Consider the following 15945-nt stretch of genomic DNA (forward strand, 5'->3'; position numbering starts at 1 on the left):
TCCCAAACGGATTCCATGGGCCAAAACAGGACTTGGCTCTGCCCAGAAAAAGGCAGGAAGCCAGACAGGAACAGATCCAAAGAGGAGCATTAGGAAAGCTTTTTATTCACAAACAAGTGGGGATCTATTCTGGAACAGAGGGATCCATCTGCCACCTGGCAACAGAGGCTGTTCAGGGAGCAGGAATGCAGAGGGGGAATCACGGGGGGGAACCACAGCACCACATGGAAAGTCCCTTTTCCAGGGACCCGGAATGTTCCTGAGCTACAGGAACAGATAGAGCACTTCCCAACCTCCCTGAGGCACTGGTCCAGTGTTCCCAAAATCCACCGCGGGCACTTGGAGATCCTGGATATTGCAGAGGTGTGAAGTGCAGAGCCCTCCCAAACACTCAGCTCAGATTCCCACACAGTTCAGAGAGGAACAGGCTGTTCCTGCAGGTCCCAGCACCTGCTGCCTTCAGGCATTTCAGTCCAAAAGCACCTTCTGTAAGTGAAAAATCTTCCCATCCTCCATTTTCTCCCCCTGGATCACCCAGCTCAGCCAACAGGAATGGGGTCCTTGTGGAAGGATCCTCACAGGGAATTCCTCCAGCACACACCACAACCTCCCTGGCTCCACAGTGTTTAATCCTGCTCTGACCAAACATTCACATCTACAAGAGCTAAGAGGCTTTCTTGCCACATTCTGCTGAAGTTAAAACCATCAACCCACGGAGCTGGAGCTCCCCTGAGGTCACCCGTGGTGCTGCAGCTCCACGGCTTCCCCACACCCATCCAGGGGGTTGGGAATGCCTTCCAAGGAGTCAGGAATCCCCAGCTTCTGCTTCAGCATCAAGAACTGGAAGAGGAAGAAAACCAAACACTGATGATTAAATCTCAGAAACCCAGGGGCAGATCAAACAGCAAAACCCCTGTCCCCACCCAGCCCAATCCCTGGATAATGGGATTGTCCCCAGCCAGCCCCACTTTTGGAGGGGCTGCCCCTGCTGTTTGGGAAGAGGCAGGGCCAGGTCCTCACGTTTTTCCTGCTGGCAATGGCCTGTTGCAGCCACATGAGCTCCATGAGCAGGTGGGTCCTGTAGGCCTGGAGCCCGGAGCGGGTCTGGGGAAGGTCCCCCAGAGGGATTTCTGCAAAGAAACGGAACAACAGCCCAGGGTGAGGACAGAGATCCGGCCTGTGGGAGCTCCTTCCAGCCTCTCCAAGGCCCTCTCGAGGCTGTGGCTCCCCTGTGGGGCCCTCCTGTGCCCCCTCACCCGGGTGGGCTCCGAGGGTCTCTGTGCCCAGGTCAGAGCTGTCCCACACAGAGGTCTCGCCGCTGTCGTTGTCCCACTCCTCGCTCTCCTTTTCCGTGCCTTTGTCACCCTCAACCCCCACATTTGGGGGGCTCAGGGTGTCATCTGGGCCCGTGGGGGTCGGGGCTGTCCTGCCCTGCAGGGGGGCTGGGGGGGTCCCATCTGGTTCAGGGGGTTCAGGCTCCTCCAGAGGGTTTTTGGTGCTGGTCTCCCAGGGCTCCAAGGGCTGGCCTGGCGTGGGCTGCCAGAGGGGAGACAGGGGAGGGATGGAAATGGGGAAGGGGGAGAGGAGAGATGATATAGGGGAGGGAAAAGGGGAAAGAAGGAAAAAAAAATATGAGGAGAACGTAAAGAAAATATATGGAAAATAAGTATAAGAAAAATAAATATAAGGAAAATACAAAGAAAAATATGAAGGAAATTATAAATAGGAAGGGATAAATAGGAAGGGATAAATAGGAAGGGATAAATAGGAAGGGATAAATAGGAAGGGATAAATAGGAAGGGATAAATAGGAAGGGATAAATAGGAAGGGATAAATAGAAAAGAAAGTAGAAAATAGAAAACAGAAAATGTTATAAAAGAAAATATAAAAATATATAAAAGAAAATATAAAAAATTATAAAAGAAAATAGAAAAATATATAAAAGAAAATATAAATATTTATGAAAGAAAACATGTAAAAGAAAACACAGAGATCTGAGATGTGGCCCTGCTGCTGCTGGCAGAGCTCCTGCCCTGACATGATGTGCTCTGGTCTGGTTTGAGCCATCCCAAACTTTCTGAATGGCCAGAGGAGGGGGGAGCAGGGCAGGGGGGAGCCCAGAGGACCCCCAGTGCAGGTTGGGCACTGCCCCAGGCCGGGGCACCCTCAGTGTGCCCACAGGAGCACAAAGCCAGCCCGGGATCACCGGGCAGAGCTGCCACTGCCAACTGAGTGGCTTTTCCTGGCAGGGCCACAGAGCCCCGGGCACACCCGCAGGACCATCATCCCCCCGGGCAGGATCCCACCTGGGCGGGCCCGCGGGGGTCGGGGCCGAAGCTGGGCCGCAGCAGGAACCGCCCCGTCCAGCGCAGCTCCCGCAGGTCCCCGTCGATCTCCAGCACGGCCGCCTCGAAATCCTCCCGCGCCCGCCGGAGCCGCCGCCGCAGCAGGAACCCCCTGGCACAGGCCTGCGGAGCTGCTGGAGCTGGGAGAGCCCCCTCGGACCCCCCCGAGCCCCCCAAACACCCTCCCACGCCGGTTTAATGAGGCACCGGCACCCAGCTGGGACCTCCTGTGCCTGACCCCCCCAGGGACCCCTCTGACTGCCCCAGAGACTCCTCAGACCCCACCAGGGACCCTCTGACCCCACAAGAACCCCTCTGACACCCCCCAGGGTCCCTTCTGACCCCCCCAGGGACCCTCTGACCCCCACAGGGACCCCTGAGACCCCCCCAGAGTCCCCTATGACCCCCATAGGGACCCCTCCAGCCCCTCAGGGACCCCTTTGACTCCCCAGGGACTCCTCAGACCCCCCGCCCCAGGGACCCCTTTATGCCTCTCCCAGGGGTCCCCATCCAGCTGTGCCTCCTCAGGACCCCTTTATGCCCCCCCAAGATCTCCGTCCAGCTGTGCCCTCCCCAAAGGGCCCTGTCCAGCTGTGCCCCCCTCACTGTGCCCCCCCAAAAAAGCCCCTTCCAGCTGTGCCCCCCCCCATTCCCCCCGGCACAGGGACCCCCGTCCCTCACCTGCAGGCAGGTCAGGGCGCGGAGGAGCCGCCGCCGCCCCTCCGCCTCGGCCCGCGGGCCCAGCGCCGCCATGGCTGCGCCGCGCCGGCGCGGGGTGATGGCGTCATCGGGCCGCGACGGGCCCCGCCCCGCCAGGCCCCGCCCCCGCGGGTCCCCCCGGGGCAGGCTGGGGGGGCCCGGTTTGGGGGCCCGGTTTGGGGGCCGGGCCGGGCACGGGGCCGGGAGCGGGCCGAGGGCAGGGCCGGGGTCAGGCGGCCGCGTCCTCGGGGTCCGAGGTCTCCGCCAGGTGCAGCTTCTGTCTGAGCGCGGGTCAAGGGGAAGCGCCACCGCTGTGTCCCCAGTGTCACTGTCATTGTCACTGCCATCACTGCCACCGCTGTCAGTGTCCCCGCTGTTAGTGTCCCCAGTGTCACTGTCACTGCCACTGCCACCACTGCCACTGCCACCGCTGTCAGTGTCCCCGCTGTCAGTGTCCCCAGTGTCACTGCCACTGCCACCGCTGTGTCCCCAGTGTCACTGTCACTGCCACTGCCAGCACTGCCACTGCCACCACTGTCACTGTCCCCAGTGTCACTGTCACTGCCACCACTGCCACCGCTGTCAGTGTCCCTGCTGTCAGTGTCCCCACTGTCCCCACTGTCACTGCCACCACCATCACTGCCACCGCTGTCACTGTCCCCACCGTCACTGATCCCTTTGTCACTGTCCCCACCATCACTGTCACTGTTGCCACTGTCCCCGCTGTCACTGCCATCACAGTCACTGTCACTGCCACCACTGTCACTGCCACCACTGCCACCACCATTACTGTCACTGTCACTGTCTCCACTGTCACCAGCGCCACCTCCATCATTGCCACCACTGCCACCATCACTACCATCACCACCATCACCAGTGCCACCACCTTCACTTTCATCACTGCCATCACTGCCACCCCCAGCACTGCCACCACTGTCCCTGTCACCACTCACCCCCACCAAGGATACATGGAGCTGCTGAGCTCTTCCAGCTGTGGGAGCAAAGGCAGAGCTGAGGAGCTGGTGGAGGGGCCGGGGGGGGGGGGTCCCAGCCCTGCCAGGGGACAGGGGGTGACACTCACGTGTGCCAGCAGCTGGTCCAGGTTCCTGTCGGCTGCTGCCTTCTTCTGCTCCTCGGGGAGCTCCTCCACACACACATCCAGCCCAAAGTGGAGCCGGGCCAGCTTCTCCTGCATCTCCCGCACGTGCTCCAGCTGCTCGAAGGAGCACTCCTTCCCTGGGAATCATCATATCCCATCCCACTCCTTCCCTGGGATCCACATGTCCTGTCCCACTCTTTCCCTGGGAATCATCATATCCCATCCCACTCCTTCCCTGGGATCCACACATCCTGTCCCATTCTTTCCCTGGCATCCACACATCCCATCCCATCCCATCCCATCCCATCCCATCCCATCCCATCCCATCCCATCCCATCCCATCCCATCCCATCCCATTCCACCCCATCCCATCCCATCCCATCTCCCATCCCATCTCCCATCCCACCTCACTCCTTCTCTGCCCCCCCCAGGAAGGATCCACCACATCCCCTGTCCCCACGGCCCCCCAATCCCTGTTCCCTCACCGAACGCCTGCAGCTTTCCCGAGTGGAAGTCGCTGAGGAGGCTGAGCAGCCCCCCCTCCATCTCGCACACGTCGGACACGTCGGTGAGGAAGCTGTGCTGGAGCGGGGCCCCCCGGGACCCCCCCGCGCCCGCTCGCGCCCGCTCCTTGCTGGTCCTGCACAGGGAACAGGGATTTGCATCGCTCCAGGGGCACCACGGGGGGGCTGCAGGGGGTCCCCCCCATCCCGCACCGACCTGCGGAGCCGGGCGCGCTGCCGGGGCGAGGGCAAGGTGGGCAGCGGCAGCGCGAAGGTCGTGCTCTTGCTGGGGGGCAGCGGGCGCGGGGCCCCGGGGGGCGCCGGCTGGGCCAGGCAGGTCCTGGGGCTGCGCTTCCTCCTCCGCTCCTCCATCCCGGGGGCTGCGGGGACCCTGCGGGGACGGACACGGAGCTTGGAGGCTCCTTCCCTGATGGTTCAGGGAAAAGAGACGAGTCTGCCCGGGGCACAGCAGAGGGGCTGCGGGACCCCCGGCGTGGGGGGGTGACAGCCACGGCCACCGGGACCCTCAGCACGGCCACCGGGACCCCCAGGACAAGGGGTGACAGCCACGGCCACCGGGGCTCGCTGGCGGTGGGAGGGATGGAGCGAGAGCTCGGACCCCCTTTCCCGGGGGGCAGCAGCCGAGCTCAGGCTCGGGCTCGGGCTCAGACTCTGCTCGCAGCGGGAGCTCCGGCCTGGCCTCGGCTCTCGCCGTGTCTCTCGCCGGGAGAGCAGGATTTCAACCTCGGCTGCCCCCGGCGAGAGCGGGACCGGGACCGTGCGGGCACCGACACCCCCGGGCTCCGGCCGAGCCCCCCCCGACCCCCGGCCCCGCGCGGCGGCCGGACGGGGCCGCTCCGGGGCCGTGGAGCCCCTTTGTCCTCCGGAGCTCCACGGCCGGGCACTGACCCGTGCCAGGCCCCGCTCCGGCCCGGGGGGCTGACCCGGCGTGTCCCCGAGCCCACCGGACACCCCGAACCTGCCGGACACGTGTCCCCGAGCCTGCCGGACACCCCAAACCTGCCGGACACCCCGAGCCCGCCGGACACCGTCCGCACAGCCCGGGATTTGCATTTAAAGGGAAAGGGAACTTCCTCCAGGCGCTGCCGGGCTCCGCTGCCGGACCCCCAGAACCGGCCCCAGCCCCAGCCCCGGGATCAGCATCCGGCGGGGTCGGGGATGGGGCAGGATCGGGATCCAGCCCCCGCTCCGCTCCCGCGCAGCGGCCGCTCCCCCGCGGCCCCGGGGTCATTCGTGCCCCCCCCTCCATCCGCCTCCGTTTACCCCGCGTTGTCCCCCGGTGTCACCGCAGAGCCGCGATTGCGGGATCCGTCCCTGCGGGAAGGAGCTGGGAAGGAGCCGGCAGGGAGCCGGGAAGGAGCCAGGAAGGGCCTCCAGCCCTGGCGCAGGGACGGGATTAGACAAGTCCCGTCCCCCCCGCCCGCCCCGCGCGCAGACGGAGCGCGGCTGCTCGTGTAAATCCCACCAGGATTTTAATCCGACCTTGGACATTTTGGAGCCAATGGGGGCACCAGGGGTTGGGCACCCCCAGGGCAGGTGGCACTTGGTGGCTGCAGCATCCCCGGGACGCAGAGCCACAGGTGAATGTCCCACGCTGGGGGTCCTGGAGACCCACCCGACCTTCCCCCGGGCAGGGACATCCCCTCCCAACCTCCCCCACCTCGTCCCCATTGGGAAGGCAGGGACAGAGTCCTGGGAGACAGGGAAGCCACGTCCCACAGAGGCTGGTGTGGCCTCCCCAAACCCACCCCATCACCCCAGATCTTCACTCCCCCCCCCCGTGGCACTGAAGGAGAGACAAGAAAGGCAGCAGCAGCAGCAGCAGCAGCGAGGTTGGGAGTGTTTCTATTGGATACAGGATACACACAACAGCCCCCACAGGGGTTTTCTGTACCGTAATGGGGAAAAGAAAAAAAAAAAACAGGGAGGGGGAGTTGGTGAATTCCTAAGGGGTTTTCCTTTTACTGAAGGAGCAGGAAGAGAAGCCCAGATCCTGATCCTGGCAGCAGCCCCTCCTCAGCCTGGCTGCTGGGAACAGGGTGGTCCCACCAGGCCAGACCTACATTCACTTGCTCGGGGGCTCCTGCCAGACCCTTCCAGTGGCAAATGCTGGAAGGCAAAGCCATGCTCAGCTCCAGGGAATGTGTCCCAGTGGATGTTCAACCGCAGCTCTGTGCAGACTTGTTGGAGCCCATCCCTGCTGCAGGCAGACCCTTCCCTGGACCTGGGCTCGTTGGGGTCCCTGCAGAGGAAAGGGGGACAAGGAGGCAGGTCCTTCGTAGAGAGAAGATGCGAGAGCAGCTGCGTTGCCAGAAAAGAATCCAAAGCTGTTCCACTGAACACATCCACGGTGGGAAATGTCTCCAGCCAGCTGGCTCCAGCTTCCAGCAGAAGGAAGGCAATGCTGGGAATAAAGTCTGTCACAGAGAAGCTGCAGCAGAGGGTTGAAGCACGTCGAGTCTTCCAAAAGAACACTGGAAAGAGAAAGTCTTGAGAAACTTAAGGAGAAATCCCAAATCCCAGTGCCAGCAGGTCCCACGTCTGTCCCTGAACACCCTCCCAGCACAGTCGGGTCCTTGAGGCGAGTGGGGTGAGGCAGCACTGGGGAGATGCTCTTCCAAGAAGGCAGAGAGGGAAGGGAAAAGGGGGGTCTGGGATAGCACAGGTACCCCCAGGCTGGAGGGCCCACAGTCCTGGAGCTGGTCCCGGCGATCCTGGAGCAGACACAGGGTTTATCCTCCTGGAGCCCCAGCTCCGTGGGTGCCCCCAGGGATGGGGCAGAGGAGCTCGGGGGGGCCCCGTCCCCCTGCACAACGATGACACACTTGTGCAAAACACTTGGGAATTAGACCTTTGGATTAACTGTTTAATACACTTGTGCACATGTGCGTTCAGCAAAGAGGCAACTGTGAATCGTAAGGCGATTGAGACACTGGCAGGTCCTGGGAAGAGCAAAAATCCTGCTGGACAGGACCGGGAATGCCCTTCCTGCTTCTCCTTGTGCCCGTTCCACACACAGAACAGAGCAGGGGAACGGCCTCTTGCACCCCCAGCTCACACAGGAGCAAGTCCAGGAGCTCCCTCCTGCCTGGAGGAGAGGGAAGCGGGAGAATCCGGCGCTGTGGTTCCCCCAGCTCTGTTCCTTGGCTTTCACTCGGTGCCAGAGTCGCTGGGACAGCAGAGGCGGTGCCGGCGCATTCCATGGGACACAGATCCAGGGACCTGCCCTCCTGAGCTGCGCCAGATTTTGGGGATCGCAGCCCCTGCCAATGACAAGGTCCTTTAGTGAGAGGGACGATCAGTTGAGGCTCCATATATTAGTTATTGACACACGCAGGGAAGGCGGGTCAGTCTGGTTTTCCATGGGTATCCATATATAAAGTGTACGTTGCCCTGCACATTTTTTATATATCATTATATATATATATATATATATATATATAAAATTTAAAAAAAAAAAACAACTAAAAGCTAGGAAATCTCACATCCCCAGGAGGGCTGTCCTGTCCTTTTCCACCTGTCCCAGGAGCGGGAGAGGGGCATCAGATGGAGTCTGCACATCCAGGTCCCCCTCCCTGTGCCCACCCCTGTGCCCTGCAGGGGCTCAGTCAGTGCCCCGAGGTCCCTCCTCAGTCCCGCTCTGCCCTGTGGCTCCTGGGCTCAGTTCCCCCAGGCTCTCTGCAGGATCCGGGCTGTGCGTGGCCTTTCCCGAGCTGGGACAGTCGGAGCTGTCCCGGGATGGGTCCTTCAGAGGCTCTGCCAGGTCCGTGTGGGCACACAGGTCCTGCACCTTCTTGTTGAGGTCGTTGCGCTCCGTCTGCAGGGCCCGGCACAGCTTCTCCAGCCGCTGGATCTTCACCTGTAGCCCCTCCAACTCCTTGTCCCGGAGGGTTTTCTGCAGGGAGAGGCAAAAAGGGAGGGATGAAATCCCAGAGGGATATGGGCAGACAGTGACAGGATGGGGAGGATGGTTTTAAACTGCCAGAGGGCAGGGTTAGGTGGGATAGGGGGGAGAAATCCTTCCCTGGGAGGGTGGGAAGGCCCTGGTACAAGTTGCCCAGGAGAGAGAAACTGTGGCTGCCTCATCCCTGGAAGTGTCCAAGGCCACAGGTTGGAGCAACCTGGGATAGTGGAAGGTGTCCCTGCCCATGGAACTGGATGATCTCTAACACTCCTCCCAACCCAAACCGTTCCATGACTGATTCTAGAGAAGCCTGAGAGGGGAAAATACTTGTGACCAAGCAAACACTCAGCATTCAAAGCACCTGAAGCTGCATCAAGGCTTTCCTTCTGCCCTTGCTCCCTCAGACCTCACCATCCTGCATTAAGGCAGGAGTTGTCCTGCCCCCCCCTCAGCTCCAGCCCACCCCCAGGGCCTCCTCACCTCCTCTGCCATCTCCAGGAGAGCCTTGTTGCTGCTCTCCCAGCGGGAGCGGTACATGGTGGTCTCCTTCTCCAGCTTCTTGATCTTCTTGGTCATCTACAGGATCACAAAAAGGGCACAAATGGAATCACAGAATACCCTGAGTTGGAAGGGACCCATCAAAGTCCAACTTCTGGCCCTGCACAGGACATCCCAAGACAAATAAGCCTCAAATAAGCCCCAGGCAGAGCACTGCAGTGACATCCCACATGTCCTCAGGTGCCACCCCCTCCCCTGGCACAGACCCAAAATTAAACAGAATGATGAAGCTGTCACTCTTGCAGTTCACATGGAGGAGAGCCAGGACAGCAGAGGTGTTACCCACCTTCTCCATCTCTTGTTTAAACGTTGTGAACACTTCACTGCTTTTGGAAAGGGTGTTCTGGAATTCCTCAAACTTCTCTGTGTAGAGAGCCAGCTGTGGGGAGAGACAGGGAGCTCACCAGGGCACCCACTGACAGCCTCACCCGGGCAGGGAAGAGGCCAAACAGGGGCTGAGCTGCTTGTCCTGGGACACAAACAAACTGGTAGCACAGAGCTGCTCTGCCAAGGGAAAATTCTGCCCTAGGGAAACACCCTCAGAGTGGTGTGTCCTATAAACATCTCCTGGCCAGGGCAGGAGGCACTTGCTGGGGCTGATTCAGTGAGGGATGATCTCATGACTGCTCCCAGCACTGGAAAAAAACAAGGCACCTTTCTCCCAGAAGGCAGAATTGCTGAAGGAAGTCTCAGCTCACCAATACCAAAGCCCGGGAGAGATCCTGCCCCTGTGTTTTCCAGATTAAGGAACTTTGGGTTGTTCCTTGCTTAGGAAGGAAGAAAAGAAAGCCAAACAAAACAGGCTGGTGACTCACCTGCTGCTTGAGGTGGGTCTCCTGCTGCTTCATCAGCTCACACATCCTCTGTGATTCCACAGCTTCCTTCAGCAGCTGGGGAAGAGCAAAAGCAGTTACCTGGGAATGCTCTGAGCACATCCCTGCATGGCTGGTGCTGGGCCTGGAGATGGGAGCGGGCTGGGAGGAGCACAAGGAGCAGAGCAGGGCTCCAGCCCGGCTCCTGAAGCTGCTCAGGAAGCAAGGCAAGATGTGGCATAACCTGCTCTGGGCTCTGCACTCAGGGATCCAGCAGTAACAAGGGTCACAACCACCCCAGAACTGCTCCACGACTTACAAAGTCCTTCTCCCGCTGGTGCCTCTCCTCTGCCTCCTTCAGCATTTCCTGGGCCTGCTGGAGTTTGGCATCCACCAGCTGCTGCTGCAGCTCCTTGTGCTTGAACACCTTGTCAATGTGCTGCCAAGGGAACACCACAGGCTCAGAAGACCCCAGACAAACAGATATTCTTACTGCAGGTTATTTGTAAGCAGTGTCTAATTAATGTACGTTAAGGGCATGAACGAACCTCAACGTTCTACACAAAGTAAAAATGTCTAGTTTGCATTAAATGAATTGAGGGAACTCTCAACAGCATAAATAAACAACCTAAAAAAATATCATGTAACTTTCACTGGTATAAAATGCACATAGCTGGGTGTTTGTACGTGCATTTAGATACACTGGATATAGATACATTTAGATATATTGGATATTTTGGATATACTGGATATTTTCCTCTGCTAAAGCAGTGAGTGTGTGGTGCACTTCCCCCTCCCTGCTGAATCTTTATCATTTGAGTGTTGCTTTTGAAAACCTGTGTTTTCCTTCCCTTCCACTCTGCAAAACATGGCCTTGATGTTCTGTGGCAGTAAAAAAAAAAACTGGCTTGATGAGAACATATAACTGGGCTGTGGTTACCAGGAATGTGATGATGGAGAACCTGCTGGGTTTATTTCCCCTCTGGAAGCAGGAACCCCCTTCCCTGGGCAGGGGGATGCCCCTGTCCTGACCCACCTCCTCCCGCAGCTCATACTGCTCGATGAGCTTCTTGAGCCTCTCTGCCAGCTCCATGTTCTCCTGGCGCAGCTTGGAATTCCTCTCGTTGTGCTGCTCCATCTGGAGCTGGATGTCGTTCAGCGTCACCTGGAAGTGGGATGTCACCTCCTTCCTCTTCTCCTCCTCCTCCCGGGCGCGCTGGACACCCTCCTCCTGCGTGAGGAGGGCAGGGATGGGAGGGACACGTCACCAAAGGGATGCTCCGAGCTGCCCAGCCTCCCACTATTCCTTATATCCATCAGGAAGGGACTCTGGGCCTTTCCCTTCCCTTTCTGCAGTGGCTACACCCCAAAATCACAGAATCAGCTGGGTTGGAAGGGACCTCTGAGATCATCAAGTCCAACCCTTGATCCAACCCCACTGTGGTTCCCAGCCCATGGCACTGATGCCACATCCAGTCTGTCCTTAAACACCTCCAGGGATGGAGAATCCACCCCTTCCCTGGGCAGCCCATTCCAAAGGCTGAGCACCCTCTCTGGAAAGAAATTCTTTTTAATATCCAACCTAACCCTCCCCTGGCACAGCTGCAGACCCAGCCCTCTTGTCTTGCTGATGGTTGCCTGGGAAAAGAGACCAACCCCCCCCTGGCTTCCCCCTCCTGTCAGGGAGTTGTAGAGATGAGGAGGTCTCCCCTGAGCCTCCTCTTCTCCAGGCTGAGCCTCCCCAGCTCCCTCAGCCTCTCCTCACAGCACTTGTGCTTGAAATAACACTTGGACAACGCAGACAACAAGGGTTTAACACCAAAGTTAAAGCCCTGCCCTGAGGGCAGACTGTGGGCAACCACTGGTTTGCCAAAATGGAGAGTGATCCAAGTGGTTGGGATGGAGCAGCCCTGGGAGCAGAGCCGGGAGACACCTGCCTTGAGGGTGCGGTTGTGCCTCTGGAGCTCCCGGCACAGGCTCTCCAGTTTGCTCCGGGCCAGGATGGCCTTGCTGTGCTCGCTCTGCAAGTGATCCTTCTCCTGCACCAGCTGTGTCTGCTTCTTCTGCAGGATCTTCATCTGCTTCTGGGAGTTACGGTGCTCTTCCAGCTGGGAAAGGGGAGCAGAGGGCATGGATGCAGCAGGGCAGGGCAGGGTAATGTGTTGTGCCTGCTGAGGGACACGGGGAGCAGAGACTGTGCTCCAACAAGAGCAGCTTTGTGACACTAAAGGTGACACTCTTGAGCAGAGCAGGAGTGACACAGAGTCCAAGGACAGGACCTTTCTCCTTCCTAAATTCCCATTCTGCTGGAATCTGAAAGACCTGCATGTTGCCCCAGCACCTCCATGCATATGTTGCTCCAACGGAGCACAGGGAAAACCCACCCAAGGACACTTTGGACATGCACAGGCAGCCCCACACCTCCCCTGCTCCAGATCTGTGAAGGGAACCAGGTCTGTGCCCAGAACTAACTCTGGTTAAACGTGGTGTCAGGCTTTGTGTGTGAAAACAGACCTGAGCTCCTCTTACACCCACATTTGCCAAAATTCCTCCTGTCCACACTCACACCTCACAAACACCACCAGGCTGGACCCAGCAACACCCACCCTCTCCTATCCAGGTATCCAGCACTGCAGAGATCTCAGGGCACTGCAAAGCTCCAGGGTGTTCCTGGAATGTCCCTCCTGCCTCCCTGAGCTGCTGTGTCACCCCCCAGCCCCAGAGGGACTCACCAGCTCAGCATATTTCTTGCACAGAGCTGCCAGTTTCTCCTCTGACGTGCTCAGGGTGTTCAGTGTCTGCATCAGCAAAGTGATTTCCTTGCCTGGAATGAGACAGGGCGTGGAAATAAATAAACAAACCGGATAAAATGGCTTAGACAGTGCTCTGGCTTGTGAGAGTGAAGACGGGAGGGGACTGAGCAGGTCTGGCAGCCCTGGGCCAGAGCTGCTGTTCCTGGGGTCTTCTCAGGACTCTGCCCCACAGATTTCACCACATACAGTGTGAAAATAAGTGGAGCAGCTGGGGAGAGACCTGGTTTTCAGAGCAGGAATCACCACTGGGCTGGCTGGAGCCAGCTGTGCCCAGGAGAAGAGAAATCCATGGAATTCAGAGGCTGTGGCAGCCCCAGGAGCAGCCAGTGCCTTTGCTGCCCTGGGTACATCCCTCACACCCCCAGAACAGGACGCTGTGCCATTCCCAAACACGTCCAAAGGCACGGATTTGATCACTGCAGGATAAACCCAAGGGCTGCAGCACACCCAGGGCAGGGAACCTCTTACCTAAACCCTTGGCTTTCTTCTTCTCCTGAGCCTTCTTCTGGTCTCTGTCGCCGCCCTCCTCGGTGCCCTTGGAGTTCTCCTTCTCCCCGTTCATCTCGGGGCCGCCCGGCTCCTGCTCCCCGTTCCGGGGGGACTCGGGGCAGCCCTTGTCGGGCTCCTCGGGCTCGGGGGGCTCCCCGTGCCCGCCGTCCTCCGCCGGGCCCTCCTGGCTGGCATCCACACAGTAGGTGCTCAGGATGTCCTCCAGCTGCCGGCTCAGCTCCTCGGACACATCCTGGGAGGACTTGGAGTCCTCCTGAGTGAGGGGAGCTGGGGGGGGGACACACAAACACAAAGCATGAGGGTGTCCCCCCCCTCTCCACACACAGGGAAAGGGGAGGTTTTCCTGGCTGGACTTGCAGCAGGATAAGCTGCTTTGTCTCCAGCCAGCTGCCCTGACAATGGCAGGGCATTCCCAACAGCCTCTCCTTTGATCACCAGAGCATGACCAAGCCCCTGACATCTGTCAAGAGCAAAAATTCCACCCCCAGCCCCCCACTCAACCACAAGCAGGTTGTCTGTGAGCTTTTTCCTCACCCCCTCCCCAAGAGGAACTGGCAGCTCAGATCCCCCAGGGCTGGGCTTTTTAGCATAACAATGGGCTTTAAACCTGGGTGAGCCTCTGTCCTCACTGGAAGAGCAGCTGCACTGGGATCAAACATCCCTCATCCCACCCAGCAGACACTCAGGCATGGAGCAGGCAGCACATCCTGCCTCCAAACTTTTTCCAAGAGCAGCTGGTTATTAAAATAACTCTCCTCACTGTGTGTTTCCTCCATCCCCAGGCACGGGAGCACCAGGCAGGGTTAATTTTAACCAAGCTCCTACTCCATTACACCTGGATTTTGTATCCCAGAGAACAGTTTTGATGAGTAACAGGAAAGAGCTGCCTGGTATTTTCTGAATGGGACCCTTAAGGTCAAAGCACCAACAAACAACCCTTTGCTTCCAGGTAGAACTGATTCCACGATTCTGCCAGGAAATGGGAACTCCTCCAGGACTGCACACAGAAATGAGGAAAAAACCCAGGAATTTCTGCCCTTGAAAACACAGCTGCTCATATACAAAGAGCTGGATGAAGAGAAAGCAGCAACCTGAATCCTTCTGGGCTCAAACCCACCCTCACACATTCCAGGGAATGCCAGCAGAGCCACCCCTCCATTCCCCAGGGACCCTACCCACCTTCTGGGGGTGCTGCAGCCTCGGGTGAGTCTCCCTCCTCCAGCCCCATCCCGCTGCTCGTTTTGGAAGCACCAGAGGGACGTGGGGCTCCTTTGGTCTCCACCCCCTGGTTCTTCATCACAGCCTTTCGGCCCTGTCAGACTCTGCAGAAACAAACAGCGACTTTAGGAACGTTTGAAGGGTTTGGGGAGCCATCCACCCGGACTGGGAAGGAGCAGGAGCTCCCACCACAGCTCTGCGCCAAAGAAAGCAGGGCCTGGTTCCCAGTTTGTACCTCTTGGATTTCAGAGCTGACAGAGAAACCCCCTCACTGGGATGAGGACCCAGAAACCAGAGCATCTCCAGCAGAGAGGTCAATTCCTGCTGAGCCCAAAACCCCAGACAAGGAGAACCCAAAATCCCAGCTCTTCATCCCCATCGCCTCTCCCTCTGCAGGGCTTGAATGTTCTCACCCTTCTCACCCTCTGCTCTGCTTATGACACTAATTATGGGCTGAGGATGCTGATGCTCCTGGTCTAGAGGGGAGGGGCTGTTCCCAGTTTGGAGCTCAGGAGAGTTCCGAGTCCAGGCTGTTCCTATTTTGGAGGTGAGAGGCTGTTCCCACTTTGGAGCTCAGGATAGTTCCCCACCCAGGCTGTTCCCCGAGCTTTCCCGTGCCCCCATCCCCTCCCGGTGCTCCTCCTGGCAGGCAAACCCGAGGGCAGAGCGGCGGCGGAGCCCGGCCCGTGTCACCGCCCACGTGCGGGATCTGCGGGGCAGCGCCTTCACCCGCACCTGCCCCGCGCCTCGGGCGCTGCTTTTCCGCTGCTGCTGCACCGGGAGCGGCTCCCGGGCGGGAACCGGGGCCCGGGAGCCATAACCGGGGCTCGGGGGGGGCAATAACCGGGGCTCGGGGGGAGATCACCGGAGCTCGGGGGAGGGGTTAACCGGGGCTCGGGGGGCGATAACCAGGCTCCACGGGCGATCACTGGCCCCGCAGCACCCCTGGCCCCCCGGCCCCGCCCCCCCCGGCCCATCGCCCCCTTGGTCCCGGCCCCGCTCCCCCCCGCCCGGTTACACCGGGACGCGGCTCCCGGTGCCCCCCCCCCTCCGTTATCACCCCCGGGGCTCGGCCCAGCCGCCGGTGCCGCCCCTGCCCTCACAACCCCGCGACCCCCTCCCTCCCCCGCCCTTGACGTCAAAGCCGCCCCGCGCCCCCCCCCTCGCGGGGTGACGTCACGCGCGCACCCCCGTGACGTCAGCGCCGGCGGTCTGACGCAGGTGCCGCCTCGCTGCTCAGCCGGCAGGCGCGGCGCCGCGGTGCATGCGTGCCGGTGTGCCCGCGGTGCGTCCCGCCGGTGCCGGCGCGGAGGGTGCCCGTGCTGAGGGCGCCGGTACCGGCTCTGAGGGAGCGGCTCGGCCCCGGGGCCTCCAACGGCCGCGCGTGCGCCCGCCCCGCGCCGCCCCGCCAATCAGCGCCCGCCGCGCGCGGGGCACGCCGGGAAGCGCCGCGGAGACGCGGC

General features: G+C 59.9%; 3 protein-coding genes across 7 annotated transcripts; all 3 read right to left on the reverse strand.

The window, feature by feature from the left end:
- Positions 1–84: 84 nt before the first annotated feature.
- Positions 85–1710, reverse strand: IQCC (IQ motif containing C; the record flags this gene model as incomplete). Its single annotated transcript, XM_051807065.1, has 3 exons — positions 85–840; positions 1021–1130; positions 1257–1710. Coding segments are annotated over 3 exons (669 nt in total), but the record flags the coding sequence as incomplete, so codon positions are not given.
- A 1424-nt stretch (positions 1711–3134) lies between these two features.
- Positions 3135–6077, reverse strand: CCDC28B (coiled-coil domain containing 28B). Of its 3 annotated transcripts, none has more exons than XM_051807038.1 (6): positions 5931–6077; positions 4864–5037; positions 4629–4783; positions 4126–4280; positions 4013–4035; positions 3135–3325 (listed from the first exon to the last, which is right to left on the reverse strand). In XM_051807038.1, exons 2-6 carry the CDS (start codon positions 5016–5018, stop codon positions 3274–3276), a joined length of 540 nt encoding a protein of 179 aa, XP_051662998.1. In that variant the 5' UTR covers positions 5019–5037; positions 5931–6077; the 3' UTR covers positions 3135–3273. The 3 variants fall into 3 exon arrangements, with proteins under 3 accessions (XP_051662998.1, XP_051662997.1, XP_051662999.1); XM_051807037.1 differs by lacking the exon at positions 5931–6077 and adding an exon at positions 5626–5705; XM_051807039.1 differs by lacking the exon at positions 5931–6077 and adding an exon at positions 5556–5653.
- An 833-nt stretch (positions 6078–6910) lies between these two features.
- TXLNA (taxilin alpha) lies at positions 6911–15865 on the reverse strand. Of its 3 annotated transcripts, none has more exons than XM_051807366.1 (12): positions 15671–15865; positions 14444–14586; positions 13223–13531; positions 12674–12765; positions 11879–12049; positions 10978–11172; positions 10261–10380; positions 9945–10019; positions 9416–9508; positions 9052–9147; positions 8458–8562; positions 6911–7930 (listed from the first exon to the last, which is right to left on the reverse strand). In XM_051807366.1, the coding sequence occupies exons 2-12, from the start codon at positions 14559–14561 to the stop codon at positions 7559–7561; spliced, it is 1746 nt and encodes a 581-aa protein (XP_051663326.1). In that variant the 5' UTR covers positions 14562–14586; positions 15671–15865; the 3' UTR covers positions 6911–7558. The 3 variants fall into 3 exon arrangements, with proteins under 3 accessions (XP_051663326.1, XP_051663327.1, XP_051663328.1); XM_051807367.1 differs by lacking the exon at positions 15671–15865 and adding an exon at positions 14718–15093; XM_051807368.1 differs by lacking the exon at positions 6911–7930 and having other exon boundaries at positions 7965–8562.
- Positions 15866–15945: the final 80 nt, after the last annotated feature.

The sequence above is a fragment of the Manacus candei genome, unplaced genomic scaffold (genome assembly GCF_025592945.1).
Source record: "Manacus candei isolate 608988 ecotype Guabito, Panama unplaced genomic scaffold, ASM2559294v1 h1tg000070l, whole genome shotgun sequence".
NCBI classification, from domain to species: domain Eukaryota; kingdom Metazoa; phylum Chordata; class Aves; order Passeriformes; family Pipridae; genus Manacus; species Manacus candei.

Coding starts and splice junctions, on each gene's coding strand:
- TXLNA (XM_051807366.1), bottom strand. CDS start 14,561: ATGAAGAACCAGGGGGTGGAGACCAAAGGAGCCCCACGTCCCTCTGGT. Junction 11,173..11,878: donor GGCACAACCGCACCCTCAAG/GCAGGTGTCTCC, acceptor CTCCTCACGCAG/GAGGAGGGTGTCCAGCGCGC. Junction 9,509..9,944: donor AGACCCACCTCAAGCAGCAG/GTGAGTCACCAG, acceptor CTCTCCCCACAG/CTGGCTCTCTACACAGAGAA.
- CCDC28B (XM_051807038.1), bottom strand. CDS start 5,018: ATGGAGGAGCGGAGGAGGAAGCGCAGCCCCAGGACCTGCCTGGCCCAG. Junction 4,784..4,863: donor CAGCGCGCCCGGCTCCGCAG/GTCGGTGCGGGA, acceptor TTCCCTGTGCAG/GACCAGCAAGGAGCGGGCGC. Junction 3,326..4,012: donor GAAGAGCTCAGCAGCTCCAT/GTATCCTTGGTG, acceptor ACCCGCGCTCAG/ACAGAAGCTGCACCTGGCGG.